The sequence below is a fragment of the Natrix helvetica genome (assembly GCF_964273705.1).
Source record: "Natrix helvetica genome assembly, chromosome: Z".
In the NCBI taxonomy this organism is placed as follows: Eukaryota; Metazoa; Chordata; class Lepidosauria; order Squamata; family Natricidae; genus Natrix; species Natrix helvetica.
The window spans coordinates 31,913,937-31,936,323 of record NC_138554.1 but is presented as its reverse complement, the minus strand read 5'-3'; the positions used below and the strand labels follow the sequence as shown (position 1 = coordinate 31,936,323).

The following is a 22,387-nucleotide window of genomic DNA, read 5'->3' as shown; positions in this document are numbered from 1 at the left end:
AAAAATAAGAGATAGAAGGAGGAAATTTTCCTCCCTAGCAAAAACTTTATATGAAAAAGGGATCTGGTTTAAATGGCTGATTCCGGAGGGGATGTTAATCTTCTGGGAGGGAAATAGGATCAGAATCAATACAGTCCAGGAGGTGGAGGCCTTCATGAAAAAGAATTTTCCACTCTCAGAGGAGGAACAGAGTGGGAGTACTGAAAGAGACAGTAAAACACAAGACAGTAAGATGCAAGATGGGAAGGAGGGGGGCACTGAGGCTCTCTCTGGCGACAGGGAGGAAGAAGCAATATCGAAAAGGCTCAGATCTCAAAAATAAAATTATTTGGAACAATAGCAGTTAGTGATATATTAGAAAACGACAAAGAGAAACATGTAGGAACACAAGACTAACAATAAGATTTGGTTTACTGTTTTCTTCTATAAATATGTTGTACAATGTTACATAAATGAGTACGGTGCTGGGATCTCTACCAGCAGTATGAAAGCTGCCCAAAAAATTTGTATACCTACTTACCCTTCCCTATATATTTGAAAACCAATAAAACTTTGTTTATAAAAAAAAGGAAGGTTGAGACCCACTGAACTAGACTGTGGTCTCCAGCAAGTTGAGACGTGAGATGAGGGATACAGGTGATGCTTGACTTATGACCAGATGGTCTGGAACTGTTTGAAATTATAACGGTGCAAAATGAAGGATTATATGATATATATTTGAAGTTACAGCTGTTATAGTGCCCCTGCAGTCATATGATAGTAATTCAGATCAAGAGTGAAATTCATCAGGTTCTGACAGGTTCTGGAGAATCAGTAGTAGAAATTTTGAGTAGTTCAGAGAACCGGCAAATACCAACTCTGGCTGGCCCTAGAGTGGAGTGGGAATGGAGATTTTGCAGTATCCTTCTCCTGCCAGCAGTTTAAAAATTTGAATTTTACCACTGATTGAGATCTCAGGAAACTGAACACATATGAATGACTGCAGATATTTTCTACTTCTCTCACTCACTTCTCTTTTACCCATCCTGTTAAATCTCAGAGTACTTGGGCCACCACCCTGCCCCAGCACCCCATTCCATGCTCACCTCTTCTAAGGATTGCATTTCTAAAGGTGCACCTTGTTGTTGAAATGCATGGTCTTCCTAGATAGGCCATCTTATCCCATTCCGGAAATAGATTCTATTCTGGATGTTGGCGCCTTTTTCACAATCTCTCAGAAGAGCAGAATTTTTAAAACTGCACCCTTTGAAGAGATCAAAGATTGGCATCCCCTTTTAGAAAGGTGTAATGGATCTTGGTGGGTGGAAACTATGCAGTGGTACCCTCAGGTGGTGAGAAATGTCCTTGGAGACCATGCACTAGCCACATGTTAGCTGGGGTAATACTGCCGTGTGAGCCTGAGATTGCCTCTTCTCCATTTATCCAGTGAGGGACCCCATACATCACTTAACAATTCACACAGTCATTTAACAATCATAACAGGGAAAACCAGAATTGGAATTATTGAGCAAGGCAGACATGCTAAATGACTGCAATGGCTTTTTACTATAATTTGAAATGTGGAAACATGTTGAGAACTGACAAATGTATTTAAGGTGCAGAGAAATTTGAAATGAGCTTTTGGAATTATTTATAAAGAATCATTTCCATATTTCATATTTAGGGAAAAAATTCCCCTTCTGTGAATACATAAAAACTGTCCTCTTTTGCTGAAATTTCTTTTTCTGAAAGAAAAATAAAATAAAAAACTGCTTTGTAATTTATCATTTCCTTATTTACACAACTTGCTAAATTATATTTCTTTAGTTTGGGGGTTAGCATGTTATATGAACCATAAATATTTTATAACCATCATTTATGACTTAGTTTTGAGGCAGAAAAATGGCTCCATTTTGTGGTTTATTTCATAATAAGCCAATAATCGTCATTTTTCATCATATATGATACCATTTCTGAGAATAAAATATACAGACAGGAATTAGAAAATCTCTTGCAAGTATAAGGGTTAACTCATTTTAGTCACACAAAATTATGAATAGGAAATTCATGAAAGCAATAGTCACACAAATTATGTAAACAATAGAAGATTTCATTAAGCAGAGCAGGACAAAATAAGTTTAAATGCAAAGTATAGAGGAATATAAACATCATATCCCTTTAACTGGAAGCCACTCACCTTTACCAAAGGAAGACACTGATTTTCTCTAGAAAATCAGTACCTGACACCTTCATAAGTGCACATAGTGAACCCCAAAATATTTAACAAATCTTCCCTCTTTCAATCTAAGATCTCCTTCACTGTGTACTTTTATCTATCCTCCTTTCTTCAGGTATTGGATCAGGAATTATAAATTATCTCTTCCAATTTGTATCAGTTGTAAGATTTCTGAAATACATACAAATGTTTTGTTACAATTTTGCAATATCCTAATCACTCTTCTTGCCCTTCTCATTTCTTGTAGTTATCAACATGTTATATGCTCACCCATTCTGACCTTTCTGCCTAATGTCAGGTCTTGTCAAAACATTCCTAAAGAACAGAAAGTTAAATTATGTGAGAACCAATTTGGAATAATGGTTTAAGGCATCAGGTTAGAAAGTGGAAGGCTGCAAGCTCTAGTCGGCCTTATGAAAAAAACAGCTGGGTTTCTTTGGGCCAGTCTCTCTCTCTCCCTCCCTCCCTCCCTCCCTCCCTCCCTCCCTCCCTCCCTCTCTCTCTCTCTCTCTCTCTCTCTCTCTCTCTCTCTCTCTGCCTTAGGAAGGAGATAATGGCAACTCTCTGTTAAAAACCATTGCCAACTGAAATGCAGGGACTTCTCCAGGCAGTTGTCAGGAGTCCATATTGATTCAAAGGAGAAAAATATTAAAGTATGCAATCAAAGGACCATTTAAGCTTTAAATTTTAAACTTCCTCTCAATTCTACTTCTTTTTCATAATCATATTACAGCCTGATCCAATTTCAGGAAAGATCAGGGGTTGTCTGCCTGTGGCATGCTAGAAGCTGCCAAACATCTTCATTTAGGCACTGAAAACTGCATTGATTAATTAGGGAAACCAGGTATATGCTCAGAACTTTTTGGAGTTTTACCATTCTTCTGGTTGAAAGGTTGGATATATCTGGATCTTAACTGTACTTTTTTTGGTAACTTACTCTTAATTCAAAGATGTAAGGAAAAAGACAGGAAAATGGAAAACTGTGATGAATAGAACAGAAATAACATTAAAGGTAATTTTCAGAATTTCCACAGTTTTGAAAGAACCAATTTGATGTTCTTATTTCTCATGCTATAGATGATTGGATTGAACAGGGGTGGGAGAAGGGAATACAGAACAGTCAACCCAAAATCTAGGTAAGATGGAGCATTAGAAGGAGGTCTCAGATAGGCAAAGCAACCAGTTAATAAAAACATAGATACTACTATAAGATGAGGAACACAAGTGGATAAAGCTTTTTGCCTTCCTTGTTCCGAAGGAATTCTAAGCACTGCCTTGAAAATCATGATATAAGATGCAATAATAAAATTAAAACAACCGATTCCTGCAATGACACTAGCCATAAGAACTCCAAGTTCAACTAGATTGAAGCCAGAGCAGGATAGCTTTAGCAACTGTGGAATTTCACAGAAGAATTGGTTGACCACATTAGAACAAAAAAGGATTGAAAAAGTGCCAGTTGTATGCATTGTTCCATAGAGAAGACTGGTGACCCAAACCAGAATCAACATTTTATTGCAAGCATTCCAATTCATCACCATCTCGTAGTGCAGTGGATAGCAAATGGCAATATACCGATCATATGCCATGACAGTCAGGAGAGATAAATCAGAAGCTGCAAAGGAGATAAATATGAAGACTTGAGCAGCACATCCTAAGTAGGAGATGTACCTGGTGTCCATGAGGGAATTCACCATGGATTTTGGGACTATGACAGAAACTGAACCTAAGTCCTGCACAGCCAAGTTCATCAGAAACCAGTACACTGGGCTATGTAATTGATTGTCTAAAGCTACTGCCAAGATAATGAGCAGATTTGCCATTATAGTTGTCAGATACAATACAAAGAACACAAAGAAATGTAAAAGCTGAAGATGTCTATTGTTTGAGAATTCCAGGAGTAAAAAAAAGGGGACTGTTGTGTGATTATTCATGTTTATGGCTTAATTAAATTCATTTATAAACATTGATGTGACACATAAAATAGCGATCTAATTTCATGATACATTGATACAAACTGTGAACAGAATGGAAAAATACCCTGAAAATGTGAAGAATGAAAAGAGAATCACACAATTAAAAGAATAGATACAATGCATCTCTGTACCCAATAACAGCATTCTTCCCCTACTTGATTGATTAAATTCTAACTTATCAATCACAAGCTATTTTCTTCTTCTACTTCATTCTTCCTGGTTGCACTGTGTAGGACTTTGAAGACCTTTTCAAGTCCATCTTCTTTGGAAATTTCCTGAAGCTTTAGGATCAGTAATTATTTCTTACTCTTCTTGCAGAATTGTACAGTGATGAAAAATTGGAGATAGCCTCCAATATATAGAGTGAGCTCCTAATGGATAGATGGAATAAAGGTCTAGAAGAGAAATAAAGTAATTAATAGTTATATGTTAACTTGAGGGAACAGATTTCCAAGTGCTTTTAAAAAAATCAATTTTATTATTTTTCTATAATTACATTTCTTAGTGCTTAATAAACATCGTGTTGTCTGGGTATTTAACTTGCTTAGCAATACAGATTCTATTCTTACTCTCCACCCCCTTTTCCCAACTATTGGTAAAAGAAGTTCCATGTTTGATAATATTCTGTGTGTTCTTTCTGTTTGATTTTCAATGTAAGTCTATCCATTTCTGCACAATCTATTTTTTTAATTATGTCTTCATCTTGCAGTATTTCTTCATTTTTCCAATATTGTGCGAAGATAATCCTTGCTGCTAAAACATGTAATACTAAATACATACTTTTTATCATTTTTTTCTGACATAATCCCTAATAAAAACAGTTCAGGTTTGAAATCTACATGTTCCCCTATTATCTTTTCTAGCCATCTGTGTATTTTTGCCTATTTTTTTTTAGCACAAGTCCATCACACATGATAAAATGTGCCTGGTTTTTTATTACATATTTTTAAACATTTTAGCTAACCTAGCAGGTGATAAATACCATCTATAAATCATTTTATATACATTTTCTTTATCATAAATTCCATAGTTCCTTTCCCATAAATTTTGCCATTTCTCTAATTCTATGTTATAGCCATAGTTTTTTTCCCCCATTGTACCATTTTATTTTTTTAATTGTTCATCCGGCTCCTGAAGGATAGATGGAATAAAGATCTAGAAGAGAAATAAATAAATTAATTGTTATATGTTAACTTGAAGGGACAGATTTCCAAGTGCTTGAATTTGTATAAATCACACACACAAACAAAAACAGGGACAGAAAAATACATACACAGAGATTATAATTTTAACAGTAATTCTGGGAATGTTGTGGCTAAAAAATATAATCCTTTAAATAAATTAATATTAGTTGACAAATATCTATATAAAAAAATATCTATATTAAAACACAATAATAGTTCATTGAAATTTTACAAAAGAAAACATAATTCTCATATCATATTCATCAGGTGATACCTAAGATTACAGTACATGAAGAAATCATATTTTTATGAAGAGAAATTAGAACTCAGAACAATATCTTTACAATTCTCCAGATAAGATTTTCTTTTTAACATTAAATATTTATGTTTAATATACACTTGATTTGCTATTTAGGATACAACCACCAACAATAGATTCTCTTTTTTCTGATTTATAAGAAGATTGTTTCCAGATTTAATTATCTTTAATCTAGTCTGTCTTTAGGGCCAAATGTCTGAAAATAAATATATCCTTGTTATCTTCCTTCCCTTAACATACTGTATTTTATTCTAGAACACTAGAGTATAATATTATTTCATTAAATCCTTTTCTCAGTGTGAAAATTAGCTTTAGAAACTAATGAACAGTCATGTAATTTTTATTTAAATAAATGCTAGTTTAACTCAATAAGAGATAATTGAACTTTGGTTGAATCGCTAATATGCACACCATGCCATACTTACTCTACAATTTTTCTTCATAGAAATATTGTGCCTTCTGATGTATGCTTTTTAGAGTGCTAAATATTTGCTCTATAATACATGCAATCAAATCATGCTCAAATCTATCTTCAGAGAAAAAGGCTGACTTCATATTCACCAAGCTTATTATCATTTTGTTTCTCTCAAGAGACAAATACATATCATAAAATACACATTCAAAACTAGACAAAATAAATCAGTATGAGCTTTTGTGAATGCTATTAGCCATTAACAGCTAGTGCATTTGAGAATATTACCCATCCCATTGCTTTAGACAATCATAGATGATGTTACCAAAAGGACTAGGGTTGAAACTCACAAATTCTTACTTTCTGAACTGAGAACTCAAATATAGATCAATTGAGAAAATCTGCCAGAAGGAAGTTCAGAAACAGATTTAATCATCTGGGAGTTTATCATTGCTTTCTAAATTATTGGTTGTTATAGTACTTTATAATATCAAGGATTATATAAATTAATTATATACTGTATATTGGAACTCTTATCCATTTAATTAGCCTGTTTCCAATATTGTGCTATTTATATATTTAAATTATGCATCTAATTGTGCTACCGCATGGGAAGGTTTACCAATATCTACCATATCTGTATTTAGCCAAACTTAAAGAAGATAGATGCATGGTTTCAAATATTGTATGCTCTACTACTAGGACAGAGAAATTGACAGGGAATTTTAAAATTCCCCTTCAAGATTTGCAGAGAGTAGATTACTAAAATGAAAATTTGGATGGCAATACTTACCGGCATCCCACTTTAAAAAGCCTAATTGTAATATTTTCTCTGTTACAAAAACTAAGTTCACTGAAAGGTGTTAGAGAATATATTTGTATGATCTATATCAAAATTTTCATCCATTGGTTCCAAACTGTACAATGGAGGTTGGCCAGATAGGATTCCTGAAGGCTTTTAACATCTTGCACTGTCCCACCAATGCAATATGTATTCATTTTATTCAACAGCAATGGAAGATAGCCTTACCAGAATCCTATAGTAGATAGTGGAGATTCCATGTGAGAGGCACAAAATCTTCTTAATGAAGTTGTTTTGAATTATTTCCAGCAGAAATCAGAATTCTCATCACAAACCCATCTCAGCTCTATACAATATCTGCCTTATCATCTGCCTTAAAATATTTTAATTGCAGAGATTACCAGCTGCTCTTCTTTAAATAGGAAAAAAAACCAGAATAGTGTTCACAGCATGCTTGGCAGTTGCTAAGAAAGAAGTTAAATGTGTTTTTCATTAAAGAGACTTGAAAGTGAAAGGTGATGCCCAGGTATTTAGCATTGGTCTATCTATCTGTTTGACATTAATTTTCCATCTATGTTTAATATTGATTCTGCCAAAAACTCCTAGAACTACTATTTATAAGTCAAAAAACTACCACCACTACTACAAAACCTACTATATAATTTTGGTAAATTTTATCTTCAGTTTTTCCTTTTCACAGTAAACAGATAAACAGCCAATAATCTTCTAAAGCCAATATCAGCACAAATAATAACAGCAAATAAGAAATAAGGGACATCAACATACATTAATATTGAAGTTTCATATCCATTAAATGAAGTGGAGAAGTTTTTTTCCCTAACTTTGTGGCTATTACAAGATCAGCAATATAAAAATTGAGTAAGAAGCAAACAAATAAACAGTCCTGTTTAACTCTTCTCTCCAATAAAATAGACTCTAACAAGGACCCATGTTGGTCTACTCTTATGTTGGCTCTAATGTATGTAATTCAATTATTAGTTTGTGAAGGCACTAATTGATACCTGCCCTAATTAGTTTTTCCCATAACCTATCAATGCAGTCAAGGACAGAGATAAGGTCAGTTATGTGGCAAAGAGTTATTTGGTCTGGTATATTTCGCTAAAAGGGCCTTCAAAATGGTATAATAATTTATTGTGTGATATTCTTATGATATCATGTCTGTTTTGGATAAAATAGGTTGCTTCTTCTTTCAAATCCTCTAGTTTGCTCAAAAGTTGCCTGGAATTCAGTTTAGAATCCAACAATCAAATTGAATGATAATTTACAGGTTTTTGTTAATTACCCTATTTGAAGTTTAGGCATATTGTACTTTATTTCCATTGAGGAGGTACAATATATTATTTCTGAGAACAACCTAATCAAGATGGACACTCACCAGGAATCACTCATCTTATGTACTTCTGAAGGAATCATCTCCTTACCAGAAGCTTTTCTAAGCCCACTGTTAAAACATCCTACTCATATCCAGATTTGGAGACAAATGGTAACTCTGTAGTATGTTTAGTTCAATAGAGAATTTTATTGGCTGAGTGTATAGGCAGCTATAATTAGAAAAAAATGAGATTCAACTTTGAGATGCATGCATATGGCATGATTCGGTGTTGAAATTTCATTAGCTATCAATTCCCAAATTTGCCTTTTATTTTACTTTTAATTTAGCTGATTTTTGGTTCCTCCATCAATCCCTATAATATGATAATTGTCTTTAATAATTTGTTGTATTGAGATGGAAAATGATTGAATCCTTTCCTTTCTGCCTGCTTCAAGTTTCAGTTACACTCATACATGTGATTTCTCAGGAGATTACAATTTTACTTCAAGGCTAGAAAGTTAACAATGAACCAAAGGAATGTAAACAAAGCAAAAGCTTGTCCAAAAAGTTTGTTTTGAAAAATAAGCATGCAAAAGAGTCATTCAAAGCCCAAGTTTCATAGACATAGACCAAATTTGTTAGCCAGTCCAAAGGTCAGAGGTTCAAGAGCTAAATGAACCTATATGAGTGATGCATGAGTCAATAATCATATGTTCAGACATTTCTTCCAGCAAAAAGACATGCTTAGAGTTGCTTCTTACATAAGACTATAGGCAGTTGTTATTAATTAGGTTTGTTTGTTTGTCTATGAAAGACCATAATAAACATTTGCTGTTTTGCTCTCCTCTCTACTCATCAAGTGCATGGGTTGAGAGGTTTCATATAATTTGCTCAAGTGATGCTTATGTTTGATCAGCTTCATGTAACTCCTGACTTTGTCCTTTCTTGAGGTTGACATTCCAGAGGTTCAGCTGGAGGATCTTCTTCAGCATCACATTCAGACTATGAATTTAAGCCCTGAGTCTCAGTCATGAAATTCTGAACTCTTCTTGGTAGCTTTCTGAGAGCTTTGGTTTTATTTCTATAGACATGCTTAAAGTATGAAATACATTGAAATTTGACTGCAATGGAAATTGCCTTTGATTCAGCATGTGTGGGATATTTTTTTTTAAAAAAAATGTTTCTCACTGACATTGGGGTTCCATCTGAGATAGTATGTAACCTGTTCATGCCATCAAGAATAGAGGGTCAGAACTAAGGGTAGATGATCACTCTCTGTTCTCCTGCGGACTTCAAGGAAAGAAATGCAGAAGAGATCTGAATCTAATAGTTGATGCTGGCTCCAAATGAGCTTAAAGTCAAATTCAATAAGGAACCCTTTGTTTCCTTAGTATTTTTTTCCATTTGTTCCCATTCCCTGCAACAGTGTTTTATTAAAAAAAAATTTTTTTGGCAACTTTTAGATGTATGGACTTCAGAGCATGAAATTCGACAGTCTACACATCTTCAGGTTATCAAGTCTGAAAAGCATTAGCAGAAGGATTAAATTTAATTTAGCATGTGATGAACTAAAAAAAACAACACATTGGACTTCTTTCTGTACTGAATTTTTTTCCATTAGGATTCATCTTCCAACAGTTAAAATTCCCCCAATGGAAAATCTTCGGGTGTCAGATAATTCAGGAGATTCATTGACATGTTTGGCCAATATTCAGAGACGGGTTGATAGTTTCACAGATGAGGTAATTGACTGGAAGGCATAGGCTTGGCTCAAGACTGAAAGGAACAAAACAGGTTTAGAAACAGGCAACAAAAAGAGTGAAGAAGAATGGCTACTCATTTTTATTTGGCTGTTGCAGTTCCATGTTGCCAATGTTGCCATGTTGCCAATGAATAAGGAAAGTTAGATTATTTGAATATGTACTTATTTTATTTCTGAATACGAGTATATGGTTCCTTTTAAAATACCTGTCAGACTATTGTGACAGAGACAATATAATGGTTGGTCTGTGTCAGCTTTCCTATAAGAGTCAGAGTGTTTCAGTGTAATAGATGATGATGATGATGATGATAGATAGATAGATAGATAGATAGATAGATAGATAGATAGATAGACAGACAGACAGACAGATTGATAGAAATAGATAGATAAATGGGTAAATGGGTAAATGGATAAATGGATAAATGGATAAATGGATAAATGGATAAATGGATAAATGGATAAATGGATAAATGGATAAATGGATAAATGGATAAATGGATAAATGGATAAATGGATAAATGGATAAATGGATAAATGGATAAATGGATAAATGGATAAATGGATAAATGGATAAATGGATAAATGGATAAATGGATAAATGGATAAATGGATAAATGGATAAATGGATAAATGGATAAATAGATATATATGCTGCCCATCTCACTGTGGCAACATCTCTTGGTGACTTGCAGAATGATGAAAATCCCTCTGGGGATTGGGGGGGGGGGAACACTGTCCGACTACCCTCTCCTGAAGCAACCTTGGAGGTTTTCAAGCTCATCTGGAGAAGCATTTTTTTTCTTTTAAGAAAACCTCGAGAAAGCTGCAAGATCCAGAGCTGCCAGTCTCTGGTAAGATGCACATCTCATGGACTGCCCCATTCCATCCACTGCCCCACCTGCCACCCCCAAAATGCACCTCACTGCAAGCGTCTGCAAACCATTGTGTTCAGGAAAAATCCATGCACATTGAAGAATTTTTTTTTGTGAGTGCAAGAAGTTGTTAAATGTCTCACACTCATGAGAAGTTTTTCTTTACTGTGGAAGGTGTTTCCCTGCACACAATGGCTGAGAGGCACGATGAAGCTGCTAGACTCTGGTAAGATGTGCGTCTCACAGTAGGGTGCAATTTGGGGGTGGCAGGTGGGACAGGGAATGGGGTGAGGCATGGCTGCTAAAGGAAGGAAAACAGGGGTAACTGGCAAAGGGAGGACGGGGGTAGATAGGTAGAAATTTCAAAGAAAATTGTACTTTTTCCTATGAGCATGGCTAGGTGGGGGTCATGTGACTGAGGGGGTGTGAGTGATGTCTAGTTGGCCATGCCCATTCAGTCACATGCCCCCCACCTAGCCACTCCCAGTGAGCTGGTAGCAAAAAAATTTGAAACCCACTACTGCACAGCAGGATCTTCTCCTAGACCCCACAAGCCAAAATTCTCTAGCAGAAGGGATCCAAAGTACATCTCTGACACTGGAATAAGTGGGATCAGAAAACACTATTTATGATGCCATAAAATCTAACACCTTGAAGAGACAAACTGGCAACCGGTGCAGCTCATGCAACAACTGTCTTATATATTCCCTGCTAGGACTGTCCATGCTGCTGCATACTGTATCACTTCTAACTTCTAAATGCCCTTCAAGGATCACCCCATGTAGAGAATACTCTATATTTTTTTATTTATTCAACCTATATGTCACTCATCTCACTTGAAAAATTTGCAAGAATCCAAATGAGACATGATCAGGACATGTGACAACATGCAGAATCTCACATTATTGGTACACAACAGGGGTGGGTTGCTCCCGGTTCTAACCGGTTTGGTGGCAGAGGTTCCTCAAAGCTACCGTGTCATTTAGAACCCCTTCCACCAGTGGGACAGACCAGAACGCCTGCCCCGTCCCCCTCTCTCACTCCCCCTGACTGCCCGGTCGCTGGCTGCCTGCTCGCTCCCCCTGTCCCTCTGCACCATGCTTGCCCGCCCACCTATAAGAGCCCTATCTAAACCTACTTACCTTTTTTCCTGCTTAGTTCTCTGTTGCTGCCTTCCAAGTAGGTAAGTAAGCTACAACTAAGCGCCTTTTCTATGGTGATTATGTGTAGTGGTGTTAGTAGTAGCACGAAAGAAATTATACTTACAGACTGCATTTTCCTGTAGATTGTGGTATGAATTTATTTTTTTAAGCAACAGGCCAGAACCTGTTCATATTAATTAGTAGGAAATCTGTTGGACATCAAATTTATTTTAAAAGTATCATTATGTAGAATTCTTTTTAGTAGTCTGGATTATGGAAGAATTGCAGGAAAATATTAGTAATACATATAAGACAGAAACAAGCTAAAACAGGGGTGGTGGTGGTGAATCAACTTCTTGTTTATTGCCTATGTTTTGTTACAAACCACTCTAACTGCTGCCTGGTTTTTTTTAGCAATAATGATTACATTGAATATGATATTAATATATAAAGCATGTGATATGGTTCCAGGATCAGAGCTAGTCTACATTTGAATGGCCTGAAGGTGTGTTAACATTCAAGGAAGCTAAAGCTGCAATCTAGGAAAGGAAATTCTTGGCCCTTTAAGTACTTGGAAAATAGATCACCTGTGAACCATATGTAAAACCACCCTGATCGCCATATAGAAGGAAGTATGAAATAGACCTGTATAAATCATTTGGTAGGATTTCAAAACATTGGAAAGTTGTGGGAGTACTTTGGAACATCTGCTTCATTGACCAGATCTGGAGGAGTGCTCAGAGCCCTGTAAAATAACTTTCCTAGCTTTAGTACAAATGCTAGGACTGCATGGTACTTTGGATTCTGTTCCAAATGAAGTACTGAAGAGAATACAAGACTGCAAATATAGTACCAAACCACCCTCTTTAAAGTAGATATTTCATGAATCCAGGAAAAAGGTGCCGCTGTTTTAAAAAATACCAAGTAGATGCTGTGGGCTTTACATTCCTATATATATTCAAAAACAATGCATAGCCCTAACAAACATTATTATTTAATGAATTTAAGTTGTTGCCACTGCTTTGAAGTTAAATTCAGATGTATGGATGCCTCTTTCTTTTCAGTGTAATTTATACCTCTATCTAAACTGGAAATGCTGACATCATCTTGGCCACTCCCACCCAGTCACATGACTACCAAGCCACTCCCACTCGGTCACATGGCTGCCAAGCCACTCCCACCAGTCACATGGCTGCCAAGCCACTTCCATCCGGTCACATGACTGCCAAGCCACTCCCACCTGGTCACATGGCTGCTAAGCCACTCCCACAAAGCAGGCTACACCTACAGAAGAGGTTCTAAAAAATTTTGAAACCCACCACTAGTACACAATATGAATTTGTGCAAAGATTCTCCTAGCCAGATCTTTGAGAAGTAGTCATGGGACTAAGACAGTAGAGCCCAAAGTTTTGGGTACCAGAGACTGGACTATAGGGCAGTTCTTCCATGGACCAGGGATGTGTCATTTTGTACACTGTCTGGATCCCATGCGTGTGTGGATGGAGCTTCACTTGCTTCTGTGGTTTGGTTCCTGGAGAGCTGAAGACTGCCAATCTGCAGCCAGGAGTTGGGGACCCCTGGTCTAGGAGAATCTTCAGATTGTGCATGGAATGTGTCAGGCCTGCAGCTATCTTTTTCTTTGGATCTTTGACCTGCCATTCTTTCTATTATTCTACTATTCATTTTCTATCGTGGGAAAATTGGAGGGGAGATTGTAGGAGTGGGATGCTATGTACCCATAGCAAAATTCTTTTAGAAAGCCAAGGTCATCCTTTGCCTTTGTACCTCTGCACCTGACTGGAACTGGATGGGTGGAACTGGCAGCATGGCAGTGGAAGATTGGACTATGTGATGGACTTGTGGGTGTGGAGGCAAGATCTTGAACTTTCAAGTGGGTGGGGAAAACTAAGAAGCTTTCAGATTTGGGTTTCCCCAGATGCGCCAACATGGCTCTCTTAATAAATTGGAACTTTGAGCAATACTTTGCCTTGGACTCTGATGTACATTTGGATGCTATTTGGAACCCTGACAGAATGTATATCATATAATAGTTACTTGAATCTGTGTGACACTGTTCTTGTTTCTTTATGATATAAGTAAAAGCTATAAAAAGTTCACAAATATGAGTGTGACAATTTCATAACAGATGTTCCAGAAAGAAAGGGAAATAGACTCCTAAGTAACTGACCCTGACTGGGGGAAGATTTACAATACAATAATACAATAGTAGAGTTGGAAGGGACCTTGGAGGTCTTCTAGTCCAACCCCCTGCCTAGGCAGGAAACCCTATACCATTTCAGACAAATAGCTATCCAACATCTTCTTAAAGACTTCCAGTGTTGGAACTTCTGGAGGCAAGCTGTTCCACTGATTAATAGTTCTAACTGTTCTCCTCAGTTCTAAGTTGCTTCTCTCCTTGATTAGTTTCCACCCATTGCTTCTTGTTCTACCCTCAGGAGCCCTGGAAAATAGTTTAACTCCCTCTTTGTGGCAACCCCTGAGATATTGGAACAATGCTATCATGTTTCCCGTAGTCCTTCGTTCTCTTAAGCTAAACATACCCAGTTCCTGCAACCATTCTTCATATGTTTTAGTCTCCAGTCCCCTAATCATCTTTGTTGCTCTTCTCTGCACTCTTTCTAGAGTCTCCACATCTTTTTTACATTGTGGCGACCAGAACTGAATGCAATATTCCAAGTGTGGCCTCACCAAGGCATTATAAAGTGGTATTAACACTTCACGTGATCTTGATTCTATCCCTCTGTTGATGCAGCCTAGGACTGTGTTGGCTTTTTTGGCAGCTGCTGCACACTGCTGGCTCATATTTAAATGGTTGTCCACTAGGACTCCAAGATCCCTTTCACAGTTACTACTACTGAGCAAGGTACCACCCAACATAAACCATATCAGAGGAGAAATAGATCCTGTTGGAGTGAATCTTTAGAATAAATAATTTATATGCTAAAATAGGATGTTTAATAAAACTACCACCACTTTACAATGTATTACAATCTTTTTACCTTTAAATTTACAATTTACTCAATAGTCAATAGTCAATTTTGTGTACAATGCAATTTATGCTCAAACATTTAAAAGGATTTTTTAAAAAAATTGACACCCTTGTAAAATGCTCATGAGAATATTGCTACATGCAACTATTTTGCACAAATAAAACCTGTGCTTTGCCTCTAGGAAAGTATATCTATATGCAAACATTTTGCACAAATTTAGTCTATATGAAAGGCCAGCTTTGTGTTACCAAGCCAAAATCTCACATTAGCTCCAAATAGAAATCCTATTCATAACACTTTTTAAGAGTGTGGGGCAAACTTTCATCTAATAGTGCTTTCCTAATGTCAAACACAAGAGACATTGTGGTCCTCAGATGACTCTAAATACAGCTCCAAATGCTTACAAGAAGGCCAATGATTAAGGATCCAAGAGGTTGGCTCAGAAACATTCAATTACAAAATGCGTAGCCTCCAATTCAGCTTGACCTCTTTCTGCAATTTCTTCCTTTTAGCAGGAAAATGAAAGTAAAAAATAAAGGTACAGTTATATCACACACAAAGGAAAGCGCAAATGAAAGAAATTTTCAAATTTCCCTAGTTTAGACAGAATTTTCTTATTTCTCATACTATAAATAATTGGGTTGAACAGAGGTGGAAGAATAGAATATAAGACAGTTAACATTAAATCTAAGTAAGATGTGGAATTTGAGACAGGCCTGAGATAAGCAAAGATCACAGTTATTGTAAACATAGAAACAACTATAAGGTGGGGAGCACAAGTAGAAAAGGCCTTTTGCCTTCCCTGTACTGACGGGATTTTCAACACTGTGTTGAAGATAGAGACATAACTTACAATGATAAAAATAAAGCAACCTAACCCACCAATGGCACTTGCCACAAGTACTCCACCTTCAACTAGATTAAAGCCAGAACAAGATAGATTTAGTAAATATGGAATTTCACAGAAAAACTGGTTGACAATATTAGAACAATAATGGACTGAAAAGGTGCCACTGGTATGCAGCATTCCATAGAGAAGACTGGAGACCCAAACCAGAATCATTATTTCAGTGCAGGTTTTCCAATTCATCACCATCTCATAATGCAGTGGTTGACAAATGGCCACATACCGATCATATGCCATTGCTGTGAGAAGAAAGAAATCAGAAGCTACAAAAGAAATAAAGAGGAAGACTTGAGCAACACAACCAAAGTAAGAGATGCACCTGGTATCCTTGAGGGAATTTATCATGGATTTGGGAACAATAACAGAAATCAATCCCAGATCTTGCATAGCCAAATTCACCAGAAAAAAGTACATGGGTATGTGCAGTCGATAGTCAAAAGTTATTGCAAAAATGATTAGAAGGTTTCCTATTATTGTTGCGAAGTAGAATACTAAAAATGAGAAGAAGTGTAGAAGTTGCAGCTGTCGAGTTTTTGAAAATTCCAGGAGCAGAAAATAAGAAGGTACTGTGGTCACATTATCCATTTTTCTTATATATGGCCAGACCAGAAGCATATCATATCTGCAAAGGAGCAGAGGGTAGTTAAAATAAAATAAAATGTTTATTAAGCTTTAATATTTAGTTAGAATAAACATAAAATTGAATACATCCTAGGAAAAATAATGCATTTTTAAAATATTTCTGTCCATGTGAAGGAAAATGAATCACCAACTTTGAGTTACCTTTTCCCATTAATCCATAACCTTTTCCCATAATCCTATTCATAATTATAGTCAAATGTTTGTCTAGGATTTGAAAGACTCAATTCAGTTCACCTTCAATTATGGAGGTTTAGTGTTTAGCTTTGAATAATTCCTATAGAGTTTTGATAATGATGAAAAAGGAATGATATGGTGGGTGCCTTGAAGTCCTCCAAAATAGGCAGAATCCAATTTTAGTAAATCAGTGCATAAAGCAAACTGTTGTTTTTATGTTGCAAATTTGAGGGCCAGGATTCTCCAGTAGCTTGTATGACTGAAATAGCATGCATAACATAAAAATTGATTAAGAGAGGGAGAGATTTTGCCAGGGAATCTGGGAACATGACTCAGATGCTGACTATAAAAAAGAGAAAACATTGCTTTAAACAAATAAATATTAAATTCTAATGGAAAGGAATCAAAGGCCTTAAAAGAGAAGATGAATTTATGATTTCATGGCATTTTTTATATCCATATATCTGGAACTAGCAAAAAAAAATCCATAGCAACAGTACTACATAGGACTTCATTCTTATGGAAACACACACCCTACCCAAATACACACTCAGATCAAATAACCTAGAATCATGGACCCTATCCATCTCTACTTCATGATCTGCTTTTAATATGATGGTCAAACATATCAACAAATAAGACAAATATCCATGGAGTCACACTCAGGTCTCAAAGCAAAGACTGTAATGAAACATCTGGAAACTATAGCACTCCTGCACATAGTATCAAATATATGGGTTCAGTACGTAGATGACACCTTTGTCATAGTAAAAAAAGAAACAATTAAAGAAGACACATGAAACAACTTCTTCAAAGGTATAAAATTCACAAGGGAAGAAAATGCACTGCCCTTCTAGATATTCTTATCAGTAGAGGAAATAATGGAAAATTGGTAACACAAGTCTATTGAAAAACAACCCACACTAACCAAGTATTCCATTATGAAGTAATGATTCAACCTCCCACAACAGGAGCTCTGTAACAATATTATTCAGATAAGTACAAATGCACTGTAACAACCTAGAATATAGAAAAGGGAACAGACTGCCTACACAGCACCATAACATGGACAGCTATAAAACTTTATCAAAATGATGTGCCTGACCATTCAACCTGGATAAACAATGGATAACACTACCATACTTCAAAAATATCTCAGAAACTGCAAACAAATTATTAAAGCCATATGGCTTTACTGCAGCATATAAACAAGCTAAAGCCCTCAAAAGCATCTTAAATTAGCCAAAAGACCCAGTAGCCCCAAAAGAAAAAAAAAAGACATTTCATTTACAACATACAGGGTAACAGCCACTGTACAAGACACTAGCAAAGTGCATCCATGAACACCAACTAACAATCAGAAGATATGATGAAAACTCTATAATCTCACAACACAGGCAGACTCAGTTTCTCAGATAGTTTCAACTGGGAAATGACAAGCATCCTAGACCAAGACTGTCAAATTCCCAGCACATGGGTTGGATGTGTATAATGCTGGCCATGCCCATGCCCAGTTTAGCAAAGGTGGGAAAAGTCTCAATATGTGACACCACCACAACAATGTGAGTTTGACACCCCTGTCCTAGACCAAGCCAATTCAAAATGCTAGGAAATTCCTGGAAACCTTATATTCAGATAAATCATCCACATACGTATAAATAAATCACATTTGCACATCTTTCAAAAGACAATTTAAAAAGTAAGAAGAAAACAAAGACTAGAAAACATCCTCTTCAGTAACCAACGCTCTAAAAAGCAGGGATTAGCACCAGACAAATATTCAAATAGAAAACAATATTTTAATCAAGAAATTACCAAGGAGAAAAGTATGTCCCCACCATCACTGGCAAAGCAAACTACTGTATTTAAACAGAAAGCAAATCATTTCCATATTCACTAGCAATGATTTCGTTCATTCATTCGTTTGTTCGTTTGTTCATTCGTTCATGCATTCATGCATTTATGCATGCATGCATGCATGCATCGATCCATCCATGCATCCATCCATTCATTCATTCTATTTCTATCCACCCATATCATCTAAGTGATTCTGGGCAGCTGATGATGTTACTTTGTCAATTAATGAAATGTGTGCAGCAAACAACTAAGTTGGGAGACCATCAAGAACTACACAAATATGAAATTAATGTATAATATTGCATAAATTTAAAAATGAAAGAATTATATTTAACTTAATTATAGTTACAAATCTTTTCTATATAACTATTTTATGATACTTAATGCAACATTGTAAGTACTGTACTTACAATCACAGCATTCACAAGCTAACCATTAAAAGAATATTACACTCTCAAAACATTTTTTTTAACTTACATGAGATGCAAAGAAAATAAATTAGTAAAAAACTGTCTTCCAGTAAACTGAAATCTAAGTAGAATACATGCTCTTTCTTACAGTGGCTTTCTCTCACTGTATCTCATTTTTGTGACCACTATCCCAGATATCTCAAAATAAAGTGTTATGTCCCTTTATTATTTAACTTACATGTACCTGTATTTAGTCATCTTTGGCTGATTATACTTGATCACTGCAATGAAATGTGTGAACCAAACAACAATAGTTTACTTCTCATACTACATAGCATCCCACTCCTACAATCTCCCCTCCAATTTTCCCACGATAGAAAATGAATAGTAGAATAATAGAAAGAATGGCAGGCCAAAGATCCAAAGGAAAAGATAGCTGCAGGCCTGATCAGAAATTTGTCATAAAACATAATTCTTTTCAATTCTTGCACTAAGGATGGAATTGGGTTAAGTAGCCAGAATGTTTCCTTGCTTGATACACTTCCATTATTCTACATAGTCATCCACATTGTTTTCATAGTTTACTTCGTGAAATGCTATTATAGTTTTATAACCATGTTCAATCTTACTGATTTTGTAAAAGAAGCATTGTGTGCCAAATTGACAGACATTACATAATTATATATTTGGGTATGTACGTCTAACTAATCTTTTTATGTGTAAAAATTATTTTTGCAAGAAATGAGATGGAAAATCCAAAGCCACAAATTCTAATTCTCAGAATCCCTTTGAACAAAACTCACACAACAAAATTATACCTAATATTGTCAAACATTTAACAGCAAATATGGTGTTTTAAGGAATAACACTATCCATTATTTTTTATATATATGGACCAAGCTAGAACTTATTCTGGTGGTGCTACATTTATCTACTAGTTACTAAGTCACCAAAATAATAAAGAAGAAACAACTTTGTTTCTTTGTTAGAAAGAATATAACAAAACAGTATTTGGTTACAATGCAATAAATTCAAAGTCTATTAGATGTTGTGGAAAATCCTTAAATATAATGATAAACCAAATTTTTGCTTCAACAAGAATAAGAAAAAATTGATGAACTTTATTTTGTGGACAAATTCAATTTGAAAACAAGATGTGTTGCTTGTGATTGGAGATAGAAGAGAACAGAATAACAGAGTTGGAAGGGATCTTGGATGTCTTATATTCAAAAACCCCCACTCAAATGGGAGACCCTATAACATTTCAGACAAGTGACTGTTCAATCTCTTCTTAAAATCCCCCAGTGATGGAGCATCCACAAATTCTAAAGGCGAGCCATTCCATTGGTTAATTGCTCTCACTGTTAGGACATTTCTCCTTAGTTCTAGGTTGCTTCTCTCCTTGATTAGTTTCCATGCATTGTCTTTCCTTCTGGTGCTTTGTAAAATAGGTTGAGCCCCTCTTCTTTCTAGCAGCCCCTCAAATATTGGAATGCTGCTATCATATCACTCGTAGTACTTTTCACCAGATTCCTGCAACCATTCTTTATATGTTTTGCCCGAAGCCCCCCAAATAATCCTCATTGCTCTTTTCTGCATTCTTTCCAGAGTTTCTAAATATTTTGTATGTTGACCAAAACCAATTAGAAAAAAATAGAAAAAAAACATTTCTTTTCCTAAATGTTACTTACTATTTTTTTTCAAAAAATACTTTAACTTAGAATGTATGCTCCATTGAATGTTGAATATTAACACAATACCATTTTCAGACAGTAAAGTTTCTTTTTGTAAAGGACGTGGAAATTTTATATCCAGAATATTTTTTTTAAAATTACTATGTTGTTTTCCTCCAGTCTCTTAGGTACCAATTAAAAGAATTAATAGGTATCAATATCTGCAATTAGCACATATATGATTATCTTACAATGATTTTATCAACCCAATTAGTACTTAAACATTAACAATATTCCAAATTGTGAAACATATATCAAAACAAAAAAAAACATGTATAAAAAGACTCCCATATTTATTTGGCTGTATTGTATTCAATAGAAATATGGATGTACTGTGAAAGTAACATTTGATTCAAAAGTGGACGTATTTAGGAAATTTGATCATAGAGACAAACCTCAGAAGACATGTTACATTTATAAAGACATCAACAATCAGTTACAATTATAACTTTTTTCTGGAACAGAAATTAAGAAACATCAAAGTCCCAGTGGCAGTACATTCCAAAAGCAATGGACAATTGGCTGAAAAGAGAGCAAATTTGAATCCTTACCAATCCATGCTGCCATTCCTCATGCTTAATCTACCCATGTGGCACCTTTTGCACACATCATGCACCCTTCCTGAATCATACAGCACACCCCACACATCCTCATATGCTCTCCCTGACTCTCCATTCACACCTTGCCACACTTACATTTATCTGACCTTGGACTTGCAACTTCCTCCTGCAAGCTTCTCACAAGCAAAGTAAATGAGGAAGCCAGAATAAATTTGTTGGAGGGAAGGAGATAGAGACAGAGAGGGGGGGATGGAGGGAAAAGGAAGGAAGGAAGGAAGGAAGGAAGGAAGGAAGGAAGGAAGGAAGGAAGGAAGGAAGGAAGGAAGGAAGGAAAGAAGAGTAGGATCTTATTTTGTCTAATAGTTCCCATAAAACCTGTTAAGATTCAGTCAAATTTTATTTTCTTTCATGAGATAGCCCTTCTGCTTTTCAATATTGCCATTGTAAAGATCTCTGACAGCTTACAATTAGTCAATGGGAAATTTCCAAAACTGATTAGAAGGTGAGTTTTGTGAACTTAATGTCTATGCTGTCTCCCAGCACTCAAACCCATAGAAAACCACTGCCATGTGGTCTCCTCATGAGAAGCAACAATACAGAGCACATTTGGATGGCACCTACAGTATCCTCTCCTTATCCTATGACAGTGATGGCGAACCTATGGCACATGTGCCACAAGTGGCACGTGGAGCCATTTGTCAGGGCACGCGAGGCGCTGCCCTGTTAGCTGGCCAGCGCTCATGCGCGTGCTGGCCAGCTGAGTTCACCTTTTTAAAAGCTATTTTTCGCCTTCCCCAGGCTCCAGAGGCTTTATAGGAGCCTGGGGAGGGCGAAAAGAGCCTCCCCGCCCCCCCCCGGAGGCTTCAGGGACCGTCCCTGAAGCCTTCGGAGCGCTTAAAACCACCCTCTGAGGAACCCAGAAGTCTCTTCCGGTTTGCTCGGAGGGTGGTTTTAAGCACTCCGAAGGCTTCAGGGACCGTCCGAGGCTTCCCTGATGCCTTCGGAGCGCTTAAAACTACCCTCTGAGCAACCTGGAAGTCACTTCCGGTTTGCTCAGAGGGTGGTTTTCAGCGCTC

General features: G+C 36.2%; 1 protein-coding gene across 1 annotated transcript; it reads right to left on the bottom strand.

Moving 5' to 3' along the window:
- Positions 1–3,234: 3,234 nt before the first annotated feature.
- Positions 3,235–4,149, bottom strand: LOC309402061 (olfactory receptor 14A16-like; the record flags this gene model as incomplete). Its single annotated transcript, XM_081971569.1, has 1 exon — positions 3,235–4,149. The coding sequence occupies one exon, from the start codon at positions 4,147–4,149 to the stop codon at positions 3,235–3,237; it is 915 nt and encodes a 304-aa protein (XP_081827695.1).
- Between the last annotated feature and the right edge of the window lie 18,238 nt (positions 4,150–22,387).